This window comes from Gadus macrocephalus, chromosome 12 (assembly GCF_031168955.1).
Source record: "Gadus macrocephalus chromosome 12, ASM3116895v1".
NCBI classification, from domain to species: domain Eukaryota; kingdom Metazoa; phylum Chordata; class Actinopteri; order Gadiformes; family Gadidae; genus Gadus; species Gadus macrocephalus.
In genome coordinates this window covers 22,638,749-22,663,998 of record NC_082393.1, presented here as the reverse complement: position 1 = coordinate 22,663,998, position 25,250 = coordinate 22,638,749, and the positions used below count along the sequence as shown (strand labels likewise).

General features: G+C 45.4%; 1 protein-coding gene across 1 annotated transcript; it reads left to right on the top strand.

The window, feature by feature from the left end:
- The first annotated feature begins 8,631 nt into the window (after window positions 1-8,631).
- bend5 (BEN domain containing 5) lies at window positions 8,632-23,870 on the top strand. Its single transcript, XM_060067457.1, has 6 exons — window positions 8,632-8,932; window positions 9,925-10,055; window positions 10,689-11,268; window positions 14,104-14,252; window positions 15,725-15,938; window positions 16,740-23,870. The coding sequence occupies exons 1-6, from the start codon at window positions 8,749-8,751 to the stop codon at window positions 16,934-16,936; spliced, it is 1,455 nt and encodes a 484-aa protein (XP_059923440.1). The 5' UTR covers window positions 8,632-8,748; the 3' UTR covers window positions 16,937-23,870.
- The last annotated feature ends 1,380 nt before the right edge of the window (window positions 23,871-25,250 follow it).

Here is a 25,250-nt window from a genome sequence, read left to right as displayed (position 1 = left end):
ATCGCAGACGCATGGACTTGACCCCGTGACCCTAATAGCTTTTCATCGTTGCCCTTTTGTGCTGCTCTGATTAATCTGAACTTATTATTCATGAGTCATTTATTTTAATGTTGCCTCGTTTTTGACTTATTTCAACTCATTGTTAATTGTTTTGCCTTATTATGTTTGCCCAACCGGCACTTATTACACTTCCAGCCTCTTCATCCATCCAAGGGTTTCTTTGGCTTTCTTCCTACTTGGACTCTTTCTTTGCCTACTTGAGGACTTAAGAGAGTAAGGGTTGTGGAGGGCTTAGAATTCAACAATCAAATCAAGCCATTTGAATAATTGATTCCAAATAAACCTCTGCCGGGCCCGGTTTGAAGGTACTGACCTGGGCGATGGTACGTCACGAAGAGTTGCATGCTGGGACATGGAGTAACGATGCTCTTACTGCACAGTGTTTTTTCTGAGTAGGAAAAGCTGAAAACGTGTTCCATCGTCCAGGACGATGGTGTGAGCCACTGTGACCGTTTTTGATGCAGCAGCACTGACTGTCCAAACGCAGCCTCCAACTCACGAACAGAAGGCAGAGATCCTCTAAACATGGCACGTTCAACAAGGTGTTACATCAACCTCACATTCCTCTGTGGGAATCCAGTAACGTTCCTGCAGAACCAGCTGGGCTGACCTTACCTGCTGATCCAATATCTTTCTTTGGGCCTAACTGGTTGAAATGTCATAGCGTGCTCAAACATCAATGATATGATGTCTGTCACACAGTCACCATTTTTCGCAACAGCCATATTCAAAAGCAAAGACAAAGCATTGAGGGAAAAACAAAAAAGTATCAAATACTACCACAACTTTGTGAAAACCCAAGCAGCTGTTCAAGAAAGATGACAAAAATGCATCCTTTCAGTGGGCCTAATTACATCTAGTCTCATCGCGCATTTGCATTTTTTATCTGACCTCGTGGTTCTGAAACTCTGCCTCTCATCTTAATGGGTAGGAGGAGGGAAAACAAAACTCAAAGCGAACAAAGAAAGGACTGGAATGGATGGCGGGGAGAAGGGAAGGGAGACAGGGCGGGAGGTGGGGTTGGTAGCCGCCTGGTATTGACTATTTTCCAGTTGATTTTCTTGAAAGCTCCTCAGCAGCGTGGCTAAATAAGCATCAGCATGCTAATGAATGGAGAATGAGGGCGATAATTTACCAGTCACACAACAGACAGACGGGCGGAGGAATAAAGAGACAAAGAGGCAAAGTACAGTCAGGAGAAATATTGTGAGATATCGTTCACCAAATGAGTATTCGAAATTCGAATCATTATCAAATTGATTGTAAAACCCCATTTAACCCGATTTAAGGACGGCCTTTTTTTTTTGCGCTTATTCTGTTTACCTCCGCCAGCCTGCATGACTCACAGAAGTGGATATCACCCGTTTCACCATGGCTCCATGCATAAGTGCGCACAGTTGACCACGTCAATAAATGCCCAGTGTGTGACAACAACATCATATCATCACACTTTTGCTCTTTTGGTCATTTCTTAAGACGAAAATACGTGTTGGTGGCCGTTGGTCAGCAGGCGGTAAACAAGCAGTGAACAGGCTGTGAGCCCTGAGATTATTTCTTTGTCCCCAGCCGTGGCACCAGTGTTGCTGTGCGCCGCGCTGGACCAAATCCTCCCCGAGAGCGCTGATTGGATTCTTGTTCCGGGCAGCCTGTTGTGTCTGACAGCATAGGCACTGGATAATGGAGCTTGATGCCGCTCTGTCTCTGTGTCACGGCTGGGGGAGAGAGCTGTTCTAACAGCTCTCTGGTAGTGGTTGTGGGGGTGTGTGTGTGTGCGTGTGTGTGTGCGTGTGGTGTGTTTGTGTTTTTTTTGTCTGTGTGTGTGTTAGCATGTGTGTTTGTGTGAGCGAGAAAGAGTTTGTGAGAGTGAGTGTGTGAGTGATAAAGAGATTTTTTTGTGTATGGGAGTTTGTGCAGTGGGAGTGATAGAGGTGTGAGCATTTCTAACCGAGAGAGCGAGAGTTTGATGGATAGAGATTTTTCGTGTATGTGAATGTGTGTGCATGTGTGTAATAAATAAAGAGAGAGAGCGAGAGGCAGAGATAGTTTGTGTCAGCGAGTGAGTTTGCACTGGGATTGATTTTGAGAGTTTGCCTATGAGCATGTCTAAGAGAGAGTGCAACTGAGTGTGTGAATGATAGAGTTTGTGTCTATGTGTTTGTGCGAGTGAGTTTAATAGAGAGAGAGAGACAGAGAGAAAGAGAAAGAGGCTACTTTTGCCAATATTTCTCAATTATCTAGATCATCCATGACCTGAATAAAGATGTCTGCAAAGGAAGTGGATCTTTTTTAAAGAATAATTTAGTTTAAGTGAATGTTTTTCGAATTGCCAAAGCCCAATTAACTTCCAGTACTGTCTAAACAACGAATTAAAACAAGTCATAGAGCTACTCTAGTCGACTCATGATCTGGTCAGCGCAATCCGACTGCAATTCATTTGGGCATTAACATCATCTTTTGGAAAAACATCTGTGTTATGCCAAAGCGATGCAGATCGTCTGGCGAGGAAGGCACTGTGCATGTGTCGTTGTTTTGTTTTCTGTCTTTGTCTCGCTGTCACTTAAAAAATAAACTTTTGGGGAAAAATATGAAGGGCCACATTAATCATGTGGATGCGTTCTGCTGAGTAAATCCAAAGGATGCATCTGTCCTCCTTTGACAACCACAGAGGTTCACCTGAGGTAATCGATTGGATATTTGTCTCTGTGCTTGTGAATTGTTTTGTTTGAGGAGGTTGAATTATGGGCGTGGCGTTTAAGCGTGCGATCCGTCAAATTAAGCAAACTGGGAGGTGGTTCCTTCCTGCTGCTGACTTTCAGTCTGGCTCTGAGATTTATGTGTTTGTTTGTGCTCCTACCTGCTTCCTTAGTGGACAATACAGTTATGGTTAGTGTGAGCTATTTCTCTATGGCTCATTAATAACCAATGCATGCTGTGTGTGTGTGTGTGTGTGTGTGTGTGTGTGTGTGTGTGTGTGTTTGTGTGTATGTGTGTGTGTGTTTGTGCGTGTGTGTGTGTGTGTGTGTGTGTGTGTGTGTGCGTGTGTGTGTGTGTGTCCCTGTTGCGATAGCACCTGGCAGATCAGCAGATCACGTGCTCTGCTTTCTGCAGCAGCAGAGAAGTTAACCATACCTTTTGAGTAATGAATGAACGGATGTGTTTCGTCGGCTGTCTCACCAAAACTGTGGCGTCCGATGGTCCCAAGTTCATCTTTAAAACGGGGTCTCCCTGTATTGTACATTCTAGGTACATTACACTTCACACACCATAATAATGTTATCATGTCGCTTATTAAGCCAGTAAAATCCACCTGGCCAACACCAAGCCATGCTTTGACCAGTCTTGAGCTATGGTAAGGCATCGGTCATAAACTAATGCACTTGCAGAGCTCCTTGTCAGCAGTATTTCTGTTGAACTAACACAAAGAAGGCCTTTGTATTCGTCAACACTCCTTATATAGATTTGCACACCAAGATGAAAATCTGATTTGGACATGAATAAAAACATGAATTACAATGAGCAAAGGAAGGGAATAAGTTGCCTCGGAGTAAACAAATGACTTACATTGCGCTCTAGAGACTCACTGCTTCCTCAACAGAAATTAAAAACCCAAACAAAGACAAAGCGGCCGAGACAATAGCGCGTTTAAGATAATAACAATGCACTGAAGTGCTATAAATTAGTTTACAGGTTTGAGGGGATTCCTCAAACTCTTACAGCGTCCTATGTCTGCATTAAACTTCCCATCCATCTCAGCCTTCTCCCACCCAGTCTACAGTAAGCTGCACACTGATTCTGTGTAGGGATTTCCAGCAGCAACCTTGTCTGCCCTTGACTAGCAAATGGTTGCATGCGTGTACGGAGGTGTGCGCGTGCACGTGTGTGCGCGTAGGTTTGTGTGCGTGTGTTGTCGGGGCTAAAGTAAACACCGCTGCTTCTCAAAGCCTTCTGCCTCCCGACAACAACCCCCGCACCGTCCCCAAACAACCACACCACCCCATCCCCCCACCTACCCAGCCACCACCCCCACCACCACCACCACCACCTCCTCCATCCCACTGTCTGGTCCCCCCCCCTCTCCTCCCCATATTCCCTGGCTTGGCGACAGGCCTGTTTGGCCATGGCTTGATCTGCTATTATCTGTCAGATGCTGTGCACCTGTGAGGCAGGCTGCTCTGCAGCATGCAGCGCTGCCCCTGTCCCTCGGCCAATCCCATCGGCTCCCTGCTGTCAGACGCCGCGTCACAGAGGGGCTCTCTGCCGGCCACATCTGTCTCGCTTCCCCCCCCACCCCCTCTCTCTCTCTCTCTCTCTCTCTTTCTTTCTCTCTCTCTCTCTTTGTCTTTATCTCTCCTTCTGTCTCTCTCTCTCAATCTCTCCCCCCCCTCTCTCTCTCTCTCTCTCTGTCTTTGTCTTTATCTCTCTCTCTGTCTCTCTGTCAATCTCTCTCCCCCCCTCTCTCTCTCTCTCTGTCTTTATCTCTCCCTCTGTCTCCCTCTCTCAATCTCTCTCCCCCCCCTCTTTCTCCTTCTATTAATCTCCCTCTCTTTCCCCCTTTCTCCCTCTCTCTCCCAATGTCGCCCTCTCTTTCTTTCTCTCCCCGCTTTCTCTCTCTCTCTCTCCTCAATCCCATCCAGTGGCCTTGCCCTCCGTGGCCGCTGTCAGAGAGAAGAGAGAGGGAGCAAGAGAGAGAGAGAGAGAGGGAGCGAGGGAGAGAGAGAGAGAGAGAGGGAGGGAGGGAGAGAGAGAGAGAGAGGGAGAGGGAGGAGAGGGATGGAGATTGATGCCATTAGGATGAGCTCCATTCCAACGTAGTAAAGCCTCCCCCCCCCCCCCCCAGCCCATGTGGCTGCTGCTCACCTGGCTTTCCATAAGTGGAGATTAAAGGCATGGAGATGTTGTGAAAGTATCAGGGTTAAGGGGACACTTCTGAAGGAGACCCCGGGATCTACCTTCATACTTTCAGGATTTGGCTGTGTCGTCTCTGACATTTGTTGCCCTCTCGGACAAACAGACAGAAATACAGCCACATTCAGACGGACTGACAGTCGGTCAGGGAGACAAACAGACAGACAGAGAAGCACAAACTTCGGGTCCCACACGGGAAGCAACAGAGCTTGTAAATCGTTCCTTTTCCCTCCATTGTTTATAATCTCCCTGCTCATTCCCTGTAGATTGCTGTTCGATTGGCAACGTGTTTTACAGTTTCATGACTTCTCTGTGGTTAACTAGAGGCTAACAGCCCGGTGACACTCGCATGGCTCAATACTGGGCCCCAGCAGGCACTAGAACATCTCTAATGAACTGAATTGACCAGGGCTGAAATATGATCCCTCCATGTTTCCGTTTTGGTCATTATGTTGCTTTAAAAGGAAGATCAATGTCTCCTGGCTGGGTCAAGCCAAATGCACCACATGATGTCATCGCCGGCAAAGATCTCAGACTAAATACTTAATGAAAGGATTTACTCAATAAAGTTTGTCTATGTACGTTTGTTACCTATGTGTCACTCTCTCGCACTCTCTCCACTTCTTTCTTTCTCTCTCTCTCTCTTTCTCTCTCTCTCTCCCTCTCTCTCTCTCCTTCTCTCTCTCTCTCTGACCCTCTGTCTCCTTCCCTCTGTTTCCTTCTTTGTCTATCGCTGTCTCCCTCTCTTTCTTTCTCTGTCTCACCTTAGTCTCATTCTCTCTTTCTTTTCCTCTGTCTCCGTCTCGCACTCCCTCCTCTCCCCTCTGTCTCCGTGATTGTCTCTCTCTCGCTCTCTCTTTCTTTGTCTTACTTTCTTATCTCTCTGTCTCACTGGCGTTCTGTCTTTACCTCTCGCTCCCTCCCTATCAGTTCAAAGGTCTGTCCTCGGGCACTGCAGCATGGGTAATTGATGTGCTTGTATGAGTCTCTGCTGGTCATTTCATGGACTATCACGTTTTAAATTGGCGGCTGCCTACTTCACGGTTGATTAGTAATTCATGAGGAGCTAATTAAGAGGTAAAATAAGCCAAAGACCGGTGAGCTGACTCTAACGGGCGTTACTCTTGACTGGGAACAGTTATTACCGTCTGCATACCGGGCCCGAAATGTGGGTCCAGTGTGCACACCTTAACAGTTGTATAGTAAGGTTACTCTGTAGACGCTTTCAACGTCTTTCAAAGTCGTGGGAGCTTCTATAAACCGTATCCCGTCGTCCTGATTTCATTTGATTGGTCGATGCTTGAAGCGTCTTTCCAGGAATTGGCTGTAATAATCCTGCTCTTCCTTACCGTCCATTTGATGCCCGGCTGAGTTCCGCCATCACTGGCGTCTGTCATCTTTATGCCATCTCTCTGGTTGGCTCCAGCAGCTGCCAGACATCACGCGCACCTGTGCCAGCGTCTGTTCGTCCCGCAGGTTGGCACAGGTGCTGCATTTTGATTGGCTGTCTGTGCGGGCTGTGTCCCGGCCCACTACACACCCACACTAACACCCTGTGCACTGGTTTTTTTTTCCCGCACACATAAACACACAAAAACCAACACACACACACATGCACTCAACTGACACACACACATACACACAACTGACACACACACACGCACACAAGTACACACACACACACACACACACACGTACGCACATCCCCCCCCACAGAGGAGCGCTCGTTTGGTACCATCCGTCCGTCCATCTGTGTGTGCGTCGTCGGGGCCCCGTGATTTCATCTCGGGGCCTGTCCTCATGATTCAGGGCCCCAGCGGTGCGGCGATGACGTTCGTCCCTGCAGTCTAATTCCATCATCAACATCATTACTGCTATTATCATGTGTCTCCCTCTAATACAGGCTAATGGATGGCCAATAAAGATAGATGAGCCTGGCAGCGTGGAGCTAATAGGTAGGACATGATGTCTGGCTTCTGTCCCGGCCGCAGTGCGCACGCCACCAACCGCTGCCGTAGAGGAAACATAGCGACAAACAGCACCGCTTATCTTGAGACAGCACACACCCAGGGGTCACGACGTGATTGGCAATGCTATCTCGTAAGGATTCCTTCAAATCAACTGGCATGTGTTTTAAAGTTTGCTTGTATTCGTCATCTTGTACCTTTGGTGGGATTACACACTTTTATATGTTTTGTGTCGCTTTTCAGTCTCTGCGCTGGTCACTTACTCTGTGGGAGGGCTTTTGATCGAACAGCCGGATCCGCAGAAGGATAGTGCAGTAACTCTAAAACAGGGCTGTATGCCACCCAAACTTTGGCCACTTGGAAGTATCGGGTGCCTTAACTCTGGGAAGTTTGGCCACTTAGAAGAGTGTAGGTACCTGATACTTAGCGGCTGAGCGGTGGCATATCCAACCTTGAGGGCCGGTGGGGCCATTTAAGAGAAGAGTAATCCTCCCTTAGGCGTGTTAAGAAGATGCTTAAATCTCCCATCTCTCACCTGCGCTCTGGCCTTTCAGTATATTGACGGCATGGTGTTGGTTAGACATATTGTATAGGAGACAACTATACCACAGCATTGGGGTTACATTCCCATGTATACCTCTGTCTCTGTAATGCTGTATAATAATGTAATGCATTTGTATTTAAACGTAAAATATTGTCAACCCATTAACATTTATTTTTCCTTGAATACGTTTTTTTAAACAACATTTTGCAATAACCAGGGTTAAATGTTTGTATTATTGTGCTCCTTTTCATAGTTTGAGAATATAATTATATAAAATATATAAGTGAGTGATTAATAATGCAGTCACTGTCATAGTTATTATATCACAAACACACACAGACAGACACACACACACACACACACACACACACACACACACACACACACACACACACACACACACACACACACACACACACACACACACACACACACACACAGGATTGACAAGAAGAACCATCGTATAGCACAGAGATTGCACATTGTGGGGGGCCTGGCATTTGAGATAATCATAACCCACCCATTCCAGCAAACTATGAAACAACAAAACAGAGGAGAAAAGCTATCCGCAGTTCTGCATCAGTTACTTTTCAATTATGGCAGTCAAAAGCAGAACGAAACAGTTAGGGCAGTTTATCGACTGTGGAGCTCCGTGTTAGAGTAACAGCAGAGAGGAATTCATCCCAATATTTAACTACCTGACTGTTGCTAGGAATACCATCCTATTCTGACAGATGGAATCGAGTATTGACGATGAAGGGACATATGAAAAGAGTATTCTGGAAAAACAAAAGGCACTCACGTTTGGTCACAGAACAAATTCCACCCGGCAGGTGGTTATCTTGGGGGGTTTATTCCCACTTGAGTGTACCTAAACTGCCAAATTTATTTGAAACAAAAGGGCAGTAGAGGGGTTCTGAGTCATGCAATTCTTGTCATTTGCCATTGTTCATTGATGAGTTCATTGATTGCAAAGACTCCAGTAATGTAGTTACATTACATTAATAACGCTAATTAACGAAATTGTATAAATACATAGAAAACATGAAAGTATTAAAATAAAGTATTAAAAAATAGTTATATCGATTGACGTTTTCCTTATCTTTAATTGTTAAAGTCCATTGCTAATGCCTAGTGATGAACCTCAGTGATGGGGACCAGACCAGAGTAGCCGAGCGCAGAACTCCCCTCCCTTGTGTATATATTTTTAATACTTAGAGAGGCAAAAACTGTCAACCATATCCAAAGTGTAGGACCAAAGATAAGTAAATAATGTATGCCTTTGTGAGGTTCTTGGATGAAGACATGTGCTACGCATTACCCATTTCAAATGTGAAAGACTTCAGACCCCTGCACAAAACAGATTTTGATAATCAGAAGGTGTATCTGGTTCACAGAACTGAAGAGAATGACAGCACAGGCCAGCCGTGCGAAGCACAGATCCTTGCGCTCGCAGGTAAGTTGGCTAGGTAGCCACACTTCTTTTGTCTAACGCAGTGTCTTTGTCTCCAGAATAGCATCGTTGTGCACGGAAGCCGAAAATGTGTTTCGGTTGATCTGTCAAGACCGGGGCAGCATGAATCTCGCACTGACAGCCACAACAAGATCACGTCCAGCTAGCCAGCGATATGGCTAGCTGCGTTTGCTAAATGCGCTAAAGTTAGCTAGTTAGCCGTGTCTTGACATAATGTCATTAAGTCATATTTTACCTAAAGTGAAAAGTGTTCGGACACTGTATGTATGCGGCGAGTGATCGGTGGTTATCCTGCATACTACGTGGCATGCAACCCGGTACATTCGACGTTGTTTACAACTCTCCGCTAACGTTAGCACCTTGCCTCGCTCTGTTTTAGCCGGATAGCTAACGTGGATGCTGGCATGCTCACCCTTAGTTGAAATTGTATTTTTAACACGTATGACAACCTTTGGTTGCCACGTTTCATACATATTCGGGTGGATTAGAAACGAGTTTGTCCGCTTATTTGGTTAACTTTGTGTGGTATCCCACTGCTTAGTGCGACATCAACAACTGCCAAATGCCCGAATTCCAATGCACTGGATTCTGTCAAAGTAGTATGCTTTGCATGGCTTCGATAACATTAGCTCAGTCCTCATTACCGTCCGCAGGCTGGGGTCTTTAGCTAAATTTCAAAGCTGTTTAAGCATAAGTTGTGTTTAAGTGCAGCAGACAGATATATAGATGCCCTGGTTGTTATTTTTCTTTGCATCAAGCTTGATCAACTTTTAATAATAATGATAATGTGTACTTGTTGTGTTACTTGTTTATTGTTAATGTGTTATTTTAAAGGAAACTATGTCATACACACATGGATCAAGTAAGAGTCTGGAATATACAGGAGGAACGGTTGTATGTAAAGTTTTTACCAGTTTGGATGTTCACTGACACATTTCCTTTCTGGCTTGCTGCTTTGGCTCTGCATTTTACAGAGACTGTAGAGGAATTTGAAGACAGTATAATGCAAAAGAAGATGAAAATTCCCAAGATGTCTATCAAATATTCAGGAAATTCAATTGAGAACCATTTTGAAGAGGACAGGCTGCCTCTGAGACATAAAAAGGTAAGATATTAGCATACACTTGAAGTGGGACTAAAATAGCCTCTTATAGAAGGAGGATTGTGTATGATTACCATTTTCCTTTATATCTAAAAACATTGGCAATGGGATTGAAACTGTATCTTGCAGCATACATTCTCGTTTCATGATGGCTAGCTGTGTAATAGTGTAATTCACAAGGTAATAAGGAAGTTCTTTGCCTTACTACATATGGTGTGGGTGTGTTTATTTGCATGCATGTGTAACATGGATATGTTCATGATACAGCATGGTATGATGGGTATGTTTATAATACAGTGTGGCATTAGCTTATGTTTGGCTAGTGCCCAAAATCCCATACACTATTTTTACCATATGCAGGATTAACACAAATTCAGCACTCTGGACAGCTGCCCTTTCAGACAAATCCTCTGAGCGGCTCATCAAGGATCTCCCTGACACTTCCCACTCTTCCTATTGAATTAGTCTGGGAAACATTAAGACATGTCGTGACAACCCCAAAAATGTTTTTTAATCTGACTGCCCTGCTGTCACACCATAGATGACTGGATGGTTGGTCCGGGGGTTGTATGAGTCCAGATCAATGACCTTATCTTGGGGAAACTTTAGTTGGATTTTGGTTGTTTTGGTGCACAGGCCTCGCCCCAGGACCACGGCCGCCCTACCTCGACCTCCTCAAAGAGCCTGGCGGCAGTGGTGGCACGGCTGGAGAGGAACGCCGCCAGCTCCTGCACGGAGGGCGAGGACTATCTGGAGGAAGACCGGCTCATGGAAGAGGAGGAGGACGGGTATTACGAAGATGAAGACACGGAAGGGGAGCAACAGCATCTCCATCAGCACCACCATCACCACCACCACCACCAGCGACAGCCACAGCAGCAGCAGCAGCAGCAGCAGCAGTTCCCAGGAGAGGAACATCCAGAGGAGCTGGACCAGCGGCGGCAGCACGATGCGGAGACGGACTGCGGGTCAGAGGAGTCGTTGGCGGCGGCGGCGGGCGCAGTGCCCCGGGTGCTGTACGAGGAGCTAGTGCACAGCTACAGGCAGCAGGAGGAGGAGATGAGGAGGCTGCAGCAGGAGCTGGAGCGCACGCGGAGGCAGCTGGTGCAGCAGGCCAAGAAGCTGAAGGAGTACGGTAGCCTGCTGACGGAGGTCAAGGAGCTGAGGGACTTCAACAGGCGGCTGCAGGACGTGCTTCTCATGCGGCTGGGCAGCGGTGAGAGGCGAGATACACGCACATGCCTGCGTACACACACACACACACACACACACATCAGAATTTTCTGTCAATATCAGGGACCCAAGTAGAAGGTTAGGATATCTTTAACCTTAGCCCAAACTCTGAATAGAGCAAGCACCTTCCTGCGGATTTGGAGCAGCTGATTTCAATTCTGGGAACTTGTTCACTCAATCTCGAAAGGGTTGAACCTGGAAAATGCACTCTCATGATAGGCTCAAAGCCATACTCTATCACCCTCAAATTGTGATTGATCAGTGAATTCCCAAGCCGACCTGAACTCAGTGCTTTTATTGGTTAAAGTCCCAGCCTGTTCCAATCATTAGCGCTACGTCAACTTGGAGGAGCTGGCTCTGCAAGGTTAACTGAGGCCTATCTAGGGTTTGGCGACAGTTGTTTTGTTTTTTATTTGGTGGTTAAAATAACAAGAGGCGTATTATTATGGTATATTAATTAGGGCTGGCAACTTCTGGCCTCTTGTCCGACCATGCACTCATTGGTTGGACAATCGCTGGTGTTACTTTCATAAGGAGAGAAGCGCTTCTTAATCCATTATTTTTGGGGACTGGAGCGACAAATGCAGAACAATGTATCTGATGTTTGAGTGATTTGGACCAAGAGTGGATCTGAAAGCCACGGTCTTCCTTCACACAGTAATCACATGCTATTGAGGCTACCAGGTAGAAGGCGCTCAGTGCTCTGTGGCAGATTTAGTTAATCTAAGATAAAGTGCAGATTTAATTTCTTTCCAACCAATCGATTGGTCGAACAGTATGATGAAATTCAGTAAACCAAGATTTTCTTTGTCTGACTACGGCCTTAATCTATTTTTTAATAGTTAATTTTTTAAGAAAAGTGAGGCATTTCATAAACAACAAAGATTGCTGTGACTGATTTGTCACGCGTTTCATTACTCTGTTTGGTTATAGGTCCATCCAATTGATTCCAGAGGAATTTTGGTCTGCAACCGTTGGGAACGACTCTTTGAAAATGAACTGATAGGTTCCATACTAATATGCATTTGCGAATTGGTCTGGCTATGTCAGGCTAGTTCACAGCATGAGTCGTCACGTTAGCTCAACTGAAAGTAGTGTTATCTTGGTATCTGAAACTGAAACTGAAAATTGTGGCTTCCTCTGATTTCTTACTCAACTTTACCTGTAAATCCAGCTTCTTCAAACAAGGCCCGGATTAATATTGAATCACATGACACTATATCGTGTCATTCTTTGGAGCCTGTTTCTCAACTCCCACAGTAGACGGTAGCTTTCAATCGGAGCCACTTCTAGGAACTTATTAGATGGATCTGGCTGCCTCAACGTCGTAGACTATTCACAATGTTCTAGTGTGAATCGCAATGTTCCAGTGTGAATAGTCAAGTAATCAATTCACAACCAGGCTGCAGTGCAATGAGAAATGTTGAGCAAACGTAGCTCTTCAAGGTGTCAAGCAGAAGGGCTCATTCCTGGCAGTGACAGGCTCAGCCCTGGGGCTTAAACCGTCTGAGAGGGCCATAATTCATGCTCGCTAGACAAACTTCTTAACATGTGCTTTGCATAATGCCGCGAGGGGATGTTAGGACGCTGGCACAAGTTGGAGAAATTTGATGTGGAAGTGATGTGAACAACATTAGCCTGTTACTATTGAAGCTAGGAAATGCTTGTTATGAGAAAAGGGTTGTTCGATTTGGTGCTATGAAAAGGGTCTTGTTGGCACACTTCTGAGTTGAACCAGCACTTCTCTTCTAAATGGAAGTCTCACTGGGTGCTGAAATCAAAGTGAATCAGCTGACAGCCTTGGTGGGCACATTAATGATAAGACATATCGCAGCATGAGATGCAACAGACGGCAACATGTGCGATTGGCTGGTTCTGGCCCAAAGTAACTGGAACAGTAACTGTCTTTTAGTCCATATGACTGGAAAACATAAGATCTCCCCTTGTTTTTCGTTTTTCTTTTTTCTTTTCACAAAGCTGACTGACTCTACTTGACTTGAGGTGTACAAAAACAAAAACCTCCCCACAGCTGGACTGGACTGGACTGGTGGTTTCCCTGGTCCAAAAATAGGCCTTTTTATTTCAGAATAACTAAGATAAATAAATATTGTGGCTGGACTGTTCCATCTGGGTTAGGTTTGATTGTTTTGCTTAATATTTCCTGTTGATGTATTTCACAATACAAAAATAGTCATCCAGACGGGAGTCCAGCTGCATTTGTCTGCACAAGCTCAGTGGTGCATCGAGGGTGAGGTGGAGTAAGAGGACATGAGGTATCCATGAACGGCACAGCTCTCTAACAAATGGCAGGCCTGGGCCTGGCAAGTGGCTGCATCAGGCCTTTGTCCCCTGTGGGATGTCACTGGCTGGCCGGCCCGCTGGCATGACATCTAAAGGACAGGCTGAAGATGACAGCACCCGAGGGCGACGGTCGGCAGGTGATGGAGTGCACCGGGGACCAATATTAAAACTCATCAGCTAAATTGGAGCTTAGAGTGGCCCGCCACCAAGTCAGCTTAGCTTTAGCCACTGGGCTAAAATAACCGTCTGTCTCCCGGTACCGGGTATTCTGGCCCCGAGCTGGTAAGCAAGGAGTCAGGCAGGCGCCGTTCCAAGGTTAGAAATCAGGAAAACCCCCCCCTGGCCACCTTCTGCTGGGGAACCGCTGATACTGAGACGCATCCCAGATCCACTCTGTTGTGTTTTTTTCCCTGAGTAGTGTTGTAGTTTTGTTATGAATCATTTCAATCGTTTCAGACTCGGGATTTGTGTACTCGGGACTACAAATATGGCTTCTTCTCACCCTCCCGTCTCCTAGAGCCCATGCACGACAATGGCACTCAGACAATGAAGGCGGAGGCGGTGGAGCCCATTGTAGAGGTCCAGGAGATGAGCAGGGAAGAAGCCAACACCAGCTCCAGCCACTCGCCGTCTCCGCGGGCGGTGTACACCTGCAACGACGGCAAGGTCAGTCCCACCGCGCCACCGTGTCCGCCCTTTTTTGATTTAATTGGCTTTCTCCTTTTCCGTCTCCTCCTCATCACCATTGTTCATAGCAGACATGACTCACGGCTCCTTCTGCCACGTCTCTCTCCCTCTCCCTCTCTCTCTCTCGCCGCGATGGGCGACCCTTTCTCCTCCACCGTTTTCCTCCCCCCCGTCTTGGTTTCCTCTCCCTTATCGTGGAGCTATAATTTGAGATTAACCCCCGTTAACCCCATGATCCCATTCCGTTCCTCCTCCTTTGTCCTTGGCTCACCGCCGCCCGGCCACTTGTGGGCGTTTTGTTGTTTGTGTGCGCGTCCGTGGGGGTGGCGTGATTTAATGGGAAGCGGCCCTATTTCCTCTCAACACACGTGAACTTCAGGGAACACGGTGTTGAAGTTAATCAGCCCTGGTTTTTTTCGAGTTATTTCACCCCCTTCTGCGGCCGGCCGCCCTACCCGAGCAGGTAAACAAGGTTGAGAGGATTATTATTGTTTCTGCCGGCCACCACCACCACCACCACCACCACCACCACCACCACCACCACCACCACCACCACCATCATCAGTGTTTATTAGCCTGTTAGGGTTCTCTGCGCCCCCCAAACACCGTAATTCAGCCGTCGTCCTGTCGGCGGATGACAGGGGGGAATTGGTACTACAAGCTCTGGGGCCCGTAGCCACGTGAAGCGTGAAGAACACAAGCAAATTAGAACTCTCCTCCTACATCAGGGACCCCGTATTAATTATTTTCAGCAGAGGAATTTAAAGTGACTGACAGGTTTGTGTGTGTGTGTGTGTGTGTGTGTGTGTGTGTGTTGAACTTGAGAGTGTCTGCTGGCTTGGGGGCCCTAAGTACATGAGCTGCCCAGGGAAAAAGCCCTTTGGATGCAAGCCTAAAGACTTTGCACTGATAAGTGAGGTGAGGATACGGGGGGCAGTCAATGATGCCCTGTGATACGTTTGCTCACACCGATTGCCTAGAGAAGGCTGCCTAGGTGATCCTGTCGTCGTGAAGTTTTCTGCAGACTTCCGCATAAAACGACACAGTACACACTGAAGACTATGTCAGCTTCAAACAGAGTGTTTGATTATGTTCTCCTGTGTTCCCTTACCTAATTGGATGGAGTGTGAGCTGGTTAAAGGAGATCCGCCCCTGCTGGCCGGGGTCATTAATCTCTGTGTGATCGGAGTGGTTTTAAACCAGTCTGGATTAAAAACCAGTCTGGATTTAAACCAGTGGGGATTAGAGTGTTCCAACAGTGTCGCTGAGTTCATTCCCTAACACTTTCAGTTGCTGTGTGTGTGTGTGTGTGTGTGTGTGTGTGTGTGTGTGTGTGTGTGTGTGTGTGTGTGTGTGTGTGTGTGTGTGTGTGTGTGTGTGTGTGTGTGTGTGTGTGTGTGTGTTTCGGGCACATGTATGTGTACTGATCTGGGCGGTGTCGTCCCCCACAGGTCCATCTAGGAGGGGGCATCTGGGTGGAGGAGGAGAAGTGGCACCAGCTCCAGCGCACCCAGGGAGACTCCAAGTTCACCAAGAACCTGGCGGTGATGATCTGGGGCACGGAGACCCTGAAGAACCGCAGCGTCACCGGCGTGGCCACCAAGAAGAAGAAGGACGCGCTGCCCAAACCCCCGCTCTCACCCAGCAAGTTAAAGATAGTCCGAGGTAAGGCCACGGCCCCAGAGGGCTGGTTCCCTGCCGGCCGCGGACAGCTAAACCCTTGCCCTGCGCGGATTTGTTTTAAGCTGAGGGAGAGAGTCCACCTCTTGACTCCGCCGGTGCAAACGTCCTTTGAGTTTAAACATATATTGCAAGGGCGTAGCGGCAACCCCCTCTCGGTCAGACACGTTAAAGTAGAGATGCTCTGCTAAGGGGCTCTGGTCAAGGGGGGGGGTGCCCCTTCAGTCGGACGCGCTAGGCTAGAGGTACTCTAGTCATAGGGGGTTCGACCACCAGCATCGACAGTATAAGGGCAGAAAAGCCCCCATGAACCGTGTGGACGGGGATAAGCTAAAGAGGGTTCAGGCTGGGTGGGTAGGTCCTGAAGAGCAACAAGGTCGCGAGCTGCAAGGGTAAAGCAAGTAGGAGGGCGTCAACACACGCGACCCGTGACCTTTGAGGCCCGTGGATGGGCATCAAAGGCGGGGCTAATGCGGTCAGACAGGTCGTACGGCCGTCCTTTGATGCATGCGTACTCGGGATCGACCGATATGGATTTTTTAGGGCCGATACCGATTTTCTTGAGCCGATATTTTGAGCCGAAACTGCTTTTGCTCCCTCAATTTACATCATAAAAATTACACAATAATGTTAACAAAAAAAAAATAATCCTGCCGGGGAAAATGTAATAAATATGTATCACAAAATCTCAAATATCGGCCGATATATCTGTAGATCACTATTGCGTACTCGCCCTATTGAAGATCACACGGTAAACACACACACTCCTCCCCCTCCTCCCCCCAGAGTGTCTGTACGACCGCGTGTCCCAGGAGACGGCGGACAGCGCCGAGATCACGCAGAGACTCTCCAAGGTGAACAAGTACATCTGCGAGAAGATCATGGACATCAACAAGTCCATCAAGAACGAGGAGCGCCGCGAGTCCAAGCTGCTCATCAGGCAGACGGTCAAGATGGAGAACTACGCCTACGACGCCATGTAGCGTCCCTCTCTCTCCCTCTCTCTAACTCCCTCCCTCTCTCTCTCTCTCCCTCTCCCTCTCTCTCTCTCTCTCTCTCTCTCTCCCTCTCTCTCTCTCTCTCTCTCTCTCTCTCTCTCTCTCTCTCTCTCTCTCTCTCTCTCTCTCTCTCTCTCTCTCTCTCTCTCTCTCTCTCTCTCTCTCTCTCTCTCTCTCTCTCTCTCTCTCTCTCTCTCTCTCTCTCTCTCTCTCTCTCTCTCTCTCTGTGGGCCGCGGTGTGAAGACGACGGGGCGGGTTGTAGGTGGTGGGGACCAGGGAAGGGTGGGGGTCGTTCTCTGTGACATGAGCAGCATTCCTATTTTTTTTTTTGCTTTTTTTTTTTTTTCTAACTGGTATTATTTATTTATTTTAGTAACCGTGGCCCTCCTTCAGCATCCCCTATTGGCCCCTAGGAGTTTGCAGACGGCTTCACCCGCCAATCAGCTCGGTGGACCGTGTGACCGCGCTAAGCGCCTAGGAACAGTGGTGTGAATATTTTATAACTGTTAAGAGTTTGGGGTCTTCAGATTTTGGTCTCCGTTTGTTTTCTGAAACGGCGTTTGTGTGCGACGCTAGGCGGATTTTGTAGGGCGTGATTGGGCAGGTAGAGAGTCACTCAGTGTCAGAACAGGGTCTTGCAGTTTTCGAGGAATGAGGCGTTTCCCCTCTCTGTGAGTTGCTTATGAGCGGTTGCGGTATATGAATACGGTATATTGTGTGTGTGCGTGTGCGTTTGCGCGCGCGCGCGTGTGCGTTGAATGAGAAGTTAGCCATTTGTGGGGATCACCGTTCCATGGTGATTGCTGAGGATTTCCGTGTGTTTGATGGACAGTGGTGTGAAATACCGGTGAAGAATATCTAGAAGCACTTTGACTACAGGGTCTTAATTACTGAATAAGCCAATGGGGAAGGTGGATATTGTGTAGCCCAATAGATTTATTAATGAGGTCATTCGTGAGAGGGGAATTCAGATTGAGATAAATCCCGTTTCGGAGGCAGTTGTTGTGAAGCAACGTTTCATGTTTCTGTTGCTTTGACGTAACTACAAAACCAGTCTGCTGTTAGCCCTGCTCCAAACAGTTCTCCGAAAAATGTGAGCTAGTTTTAAATCACTTAAGTTTTTAGTTATCTTTGTTCAGAACAGATGCTGTGATTGCCTAATGGATTATTATTTTTTTATGTGGGGTTGGGGGTTGGGTGGTGCATACGACAAGCATATTAACGCCAGGAATCGCCTTACAATAGATTTATAATAGATTGGTGATCACCGCCGGGATGGCCCTAGTGCATCCCCGGACCTCGAGTAAGCTGTGATAGTGTATAGCGAGTGGCGCAGGTCACCCTCCCGGTGGCAGGTCCCCGCATCTCCTAGCCAGGGTGAAGAGCCAGGGTGGGCCGGCTCTGCAGAGCGACAGGCCCCTAGTTTAACAGCGGCGGTGCGGTCGCGCGAGGCGCTGGATGAAGGCAGTATTAGAGGCGGGTGATGCGGTCTGTGAAGCCTTCCTGTACCGATGGAAGGGGTTTGTTTTGGGCCCTCTTCAACCCCCTCCCCCCTCCCCCCCATCCTCTTCTATTCCCAGACCCTTCCAAAGGGACAGGCAGACGTTGCCCTTGTGATAACTTCCTTTAAGCCATACCATCAGAACTTTGGAAATGTCTCCCCCTTTTTTGGTTTTCTTTTTCTTTTTTCCCGTTGAGTCATTTAGTGTCGGGTCGCTGTTTGTTTTTCCTCTACTCCTCCCTTGTTTGTTTGTGTCCAGATTCCTGAATGGTTTGTGTGGCTGTTTGCCCGCTGGAACTAAACGCTGCAGATGGAAATCTCTACTGTGACCTAAGGTGGCTAACTGTGAATCTGCTGCGGAGATGCCCGTCAAGCCTTTCTCTGTTTGTCTTATTTTCTCTCCTTCTCGTTCTCTCTCTCTCTCACTCTGTCGCTCTCTCTCTCTGTATCTTTCTCTCTGTCTTTAAGAGTTTTTTGTTTGTTTGCAGTTTGGTTCAGTTTGTCGATGTATGGGACGTTTTTAATCAGACTTTTTTTTTTTGTTAGGCTTACCATATTTCGGTGACATTTTAGTGTACATAAAATTTAATTTTTATAAAGTTTATATTTTCGGTGTCTAGTTCCGTCGCCTTTAACCCACGGCATCAGCAGTTTTATTTTGGCCGGTTATATCAAAGTGACGTTTTTATTTGATTTGAGGATATCTGTCAGGAGAATCGTTTGGCTTTCAGCTTCTTATTGTGTCCAAACGGTGGTGTGTTGGCGTTGACACGCAGACGAGGGATCAAAGAAAAGTGTTATTCCCTCTCAAAGCTGTGACGTGCTCTGTGTTGAACACAGACGAGGCTGCCTCCTAGCATATGAAACTGAGTGATTAGAAATGTATAATGCATTGATCTTGGGTTGTGATGTGATACGCTCAACGGGTGACGGATAGGTCTTCCCCTTAAATTCCCCTGACAGTCCACTTCGGTAAAAAACTAGATGAGGATCTATCGTAGGGTTCGAGCTTTGCGCTACTTGGGTCGAGATGCAGTAGACGGCTAGCACGATCCAAATCATTTACATTGAATGCACTTTAAACCCTGGTACAATTCAACAATCTTAAAAGAGTTGTAACTGTGTAATTGTCCAAAATGACATATTATTGTATCATTTCTTTCCTTTTTATTTGTTCTATCTTTATAGAATTGTAAGGCCCAGCGATCGTTGTGTAATTAAGAAGCACCTTAGGACCTGTTGGTTCGGGATTGTTGTTGAGCGTGAATGGGAAATTGTGAGAAATAGCTTTTCGCTCAGTGAGACCGGCTGTCTGCCCTCGCAGGACAAGACGTCCCAGACGTCAAGTCTGGCGGGCAAGGCGTGTCAGAAGGGAACTAGATTCCTGAACCTTAACAGACTCTCCCCTGACCTGAGTCGATTTATTCGCTGGTGTTGTTGTAGTTTTACCGGCAAGCGGGTTTATAGGGCCCGAAACATTCTCGATGTACCACCTGATAATTAGATAGCCCGATCTAAGGTCTTCAGCGATGTAATATTTACATTGACTGAATAGTGTGCTTATGTACCGTGTAAAGATGCTAGGTGAGGAATGACAGAGGTTTGTACAGATAATGGAGTATTTTTTACAAGTGAGTGGTTCTAAAGCCAAAGTGTTGAGAGGTGAATGGGATAAAGGTAACAATGAGGTGACTGACTGAGGAATCAGCCAGATTTTTTGCACAAGACTGGCCCTTGCCAATGTTTTAGCGCTAAACAAATCTTAATCCACCACAAAGGTGTCATATTAGATCTATAATGTATATCTATATCTATATATATGGTTTGATTTCAGATCTCTCCCTTTCATGGTGTATGTACAAAGTATCAGCATGTATAACTAATACTTGCAGCTAAAATAGTGTATTTAAACAAAACGTTTTCTGCTGTGTTAAGACAAACCTTGCTGAGATTCTGTAACGCTGTTGTCACTTTGGTTTTGATTTTCTGTTGCCAAAAAAAAGGGTTGGTAGTTTGTAAACAGTGCTCAAGATAGCTATAACAGCCACTGTCATGTTGAGTTGTTTATCAAAGGTTGGATTCCTGCGGTTGGATTCCGACCACCGGTAGTAATCCTTTAACCGAAAAACATCTCTGGCAGATCAAATCTGCGTCAATGTTTTTTTTTTATTTCTTTGTGTTTCTTTTTTTCTTTTTATTTATTACCCATATTTAGCCTTATCTGCAACTGTGAGGCCAGACCCTGTCTCTTGTAGCAAGGCCCATGTCGAGGACAATCTGGGCTCAGGCAGCACATGAGCAACACACACGTCGACAGCGGCGAGAGCTTACAGCATCCACGCTGCCATCCAGCACCATCACAGACCAGGGCAGGGGGGGGGGGGGGTATGACCATCAACAGCCGGGGTCACCACAACGAGAGACAACCTGCCCCCCCATCACACCACCGCTCTATCCAAGGGGGGGGGGGGACGTTAGAATAATATAAAGAATTCCGAAATGTACAAAATGCGCACTGTGGAACTTTCTGTGTTCAGGCTTATCTTGTGAAATCCTGTCTTGTCTAATCTGCACAAGCAAAGCAGCTTTGTGATATTAGTTTTTATTTAGGGGGGTCGTTGTTTGACAGGTTGATGTTGTAGATATCAGTCTTAGCTAGAATCTCCCGACAGGGCTCTGTGTCGCATCGCCTGCCTGCGCCGAAGACTGGTCGTGGTTTTCGACGCGAGACGCCGTGTCAGACTTACCTGAGATTGATAAAATGTGCCCCTGTGTTTTTATTTCGTTTTTTTTGGTTTCTTTTTACCCCTTGCACCCGTACTTCGACAAAAGTTGTGCGGCAAACGTTGTATACAATCCACAAAACCGGTTCTACTTCATCTTGCTTTTACCGTCCTACCTCATTGCTACTCTGGTGTCCGTTCGTCCGTGACTGTAAAACAAATATACGTGTATTTAACAAAAGAAAGAAAAAAAAAAAAAACACAAAAAAATGAAAGACGCTCATGCAACAGTTATACCTGATTATCCTCTTCTTAACATGTACAGTATATGAAACTTCTCAAAACACCTCAGTACTCTGGAGAGTCTTGGCGTACTCCGAGGGGGACGGGTCAGTTTTAATACGCGCTGCTGTAATTGGTTGTCTGCGTGGGGACGGGGTGTCCTCTAGGTGTCTATCTCCGCTCTTTTTTGCTCTGTTGGTGGGCGTGTCTGTCTGTGTTCCGCTTTTGAGATTTTTCAACTGGTCGACGGTGCTACCAGCATACAGGTTTTCTAACCGATCTGTCTATCGGACCTCAAATGGTGCTATGTTTTTTCTATGTTTTTATCGGCATAAATACAGCTCTGTTACTAATGTGTGTGAATTGCCCGTATCTTGTCAGTTAATCAAGCTTATGAAATGTTAAGCCAAAATTATATAATCACTTTAATGTGTGTATATATATATATATATATTTATGTATCTAGATATATCTATATAAATACTTATATATCTATATACATATATATTTATCCATATATAGATATTTATAAAATAAATACATATATTTACATATATATATTTATTTCTAATTATATATTTATATTATATATACATATATTAATATGTGTATATATATGTAATATATATATATATATATACATACATTTAAAAAAATACTCTTACAATCTGTCTACTATCCATCCAAATATTGGTCATGCAATACTTTTCCTGGACTCAAACGTGCAGGAGATTCCAGTACCTCAAAATGGATTCATCAGCATCTACATATTTCCTAACTGTTTACTTATTAAACTTTATTGCAGGTATGACAAATATGCATTTCTATATAACTAGATCAGGCTACACTCGATACAAACAGGACTAGTCCACACTCAGATGGCAATTCCATGAACAAGAATGTGATTTCACTGGTTGCATGCTTCATTCTCCCCAAACAAATTATACTCATTTTTCATCCACGGCTTTGGATCTCTGCAAAATGTATTCTACTCGGGTCAGAATAGCTTCATAAGACTTGGTTTCACAGAACATGGTTTTACATAGTTTCATAGTGTTTATGTCCAGCTATAACAAGTGAGGTGATGGGAGTTTAGGAATGTACGTAGTGTCCGTACCAAAGAGGATCCTACTTGACAAAGATTCAACTGTACTATTGTGCTGTTTGTTTAGAATAGGTTTTGTACGACGGTGAGAACTTGAGTGGAAAGACCATGAATTATTGACCTGAGGGCAATTCTTATCAATCAGAAGCGCTGTTGCAGGATTGCCAATCACCCACTGTTTTTCCCTTTTTGCTGCTGAATCTAAAGAAAATAATTGTCAGATATGAATATATCTAAGTCTATATAAGTAAATATGATTATTATTTAAATATATGTATCCACCAAGCGCTTTTCTCATTGACAAACGACTGTGAACCTGATCTTTGCTTTTCTAGGCGCAGCGCAGAACAGCTTTACAGCGTCACAAGGCTTTAGGGTGATTATATTTCACTTGCTGGGTGTGCATCTCATTCCTCTCACACTGGCCAGTGACATCAATGTAATCCACCAAGATGTTGAGCTCCATCAGAGCACCAAAAGTATTTGAAGTATGTCGCTCTTTTTTGTAGTCCTCCTGTTAGTTGTACTATCGTATATGTGTGTTTGCGTGTGTGTATCTTATTTCTCTGTGACCATGAAGATTAACAGGCATATCCCTCTCTACTGTGATTCAGGTGTTGTTTATGTGGGATGTAAGGTTGGGTTGGTAGAAAAGACTCTGCCTCTGTCAAACCGAATTTCCACACACAATTTCGGTCGGTTGTATTGTGTGCATATTTTGACTTGGAGACTTTCCACTGCCTCTACTTACTGTACACTGGAGCTAACCATTCATCCGCAGAGAAGGGGAATATGCTTGTGAACCTTGAGTGGAAAGAGTCAAATTTAGAATCTGCGCTGAACATAGCTACCCTGTTATAATTTTGTAGAAGTCAAAAGAAAGCAAACATACAAAGATGTGTTTGAGCTGTATATGTTTATGTAATGGATCTCTTCTCTACCTATGATCAGGTAATTACAGTAAGGTCTTTACCAAGTTGGAACAAACGCAGTGTTGATTAGGTTTGAGAAGAAATGGATCTTATCCCATGTGAGGCCTGTTGTCAAGGCCTCAACGTTATGAGACGCTGTTAAAATGTCCATGGCCCCATCCCAACTCCCTTAAAGACTTGCTCCACATTCACACAAAATGTAAGCAGTATTGGATCAAGCGTGTATATGTCTTTGTTAAACCTGTAACACCTCTGCTACGCGAGCGACTCTTTTTGCGCTAAGCATCCTGTTGTTTTTGTGTTCCTCTTGCTGCAGTCAGGTACACTTGTTCAATGTACAGATCAAATAAATAAATACAGACTTTTATTCTATCAGCGCAAGCCTCTCCTTCCTCTCTGCTGTCAATGCTGATGTACTACTGCTGTTCTGGTATGTACAGAACATCTCAGATCTTCCCTGAGATGTTCATCGTATTTCTATGCTTTTGGGTCCAGACAGTGTTTCGCCATGTGTGATCCACTACAATCGTTTTTTTGACACTGCAGCACCTAAATCTAACTAAATCTGTTGTTTTCACATCAACAACTCTTCTGATGTTCAAGGTTAACCGTTTCTATGTTTTAGCCAAATGTTTAATTAGGCTTATTTGGTCCTGTTGCTGTTATTTTGTTGCATGCATACTAGGATCATCAACATGTCTTATTTGACTCCTTGGTCTTCCCAGGCGTTGTGTTTCTCAACTGAACTGAAAGCATTATCAAACATAATATTTTATAAATCTGATCAAGTCAAAGCCGACTCACCTTTAAATGTGTATAACAGAACTTATATTTAACTTTATTTTATTTTATGTAATTATAAAATGTAATTACATTTGCCGTCTTTTTGGCAAAATACATTAAAGTCAAAATACTAATCTCATGATACAATGTCATAATACAAAAGTGTGAATTGCGACTACATTTTTAACATGGACTACAACAAGTAGGTTCAACCATTAAGTGCAAAAGGGTGTTTTGTAGTGTAATTACAGTCCGGTGAAAAATGTGTGCGAAAATCCCTTCGAAAATCATTACCGAAAGTACAAATACCCTACATCTCAAAGATTTCTGTCTCATTTTACTTTGGCTACATCTATTGCAATTACGGTTGTTGCAGTTGCCTTTTTCTTCCTCACTTCCAAGAGACCCAGAGAACAGTGACATCAGTATGTTGTCAGTTTGTTTGAGCGAGTTGAAGAGAGAGTCCCTTAAGTTAGCTCCTCCTTCCCTCTCTGGCAAAACCATCACTGCTGGTTGATGGAAAACACGGCACTAACGGGGATACAGACAACCTTGTGTTACCTCGTTTGGTGATGGTTGATGACTTGACAGACATTTATTTACATGAAAAACTTCAAGAAGATGCAATGTCTAGTGTGAACCATGTTTCTACAGCCGGTGTAGTTCAACATGTTTTAATTATTTTCGATTTTCAGTGTTTTCGTTCAGGCTCACCATGAGAATAGTGAAAGTTGCCCAGCGTGCAAGTGCTCCATTTTATCTCAAATCTGCTAGCGTTCTCTTGAAAATTCTCATGGCCATCATCCACTCGCTCCATAGTCGATAGGTCACGATGCTAGACAGAACCAGTTAAGCTCTCGGTCTTAGTTTCAGGCTCCACTCTACCGTATTTAGATAAGTGTACCCATGCAAGCCTGCTATAGTAGGGCCAACTCACAACCACACTTCCTCAATACTGTCTACGATAAAAAA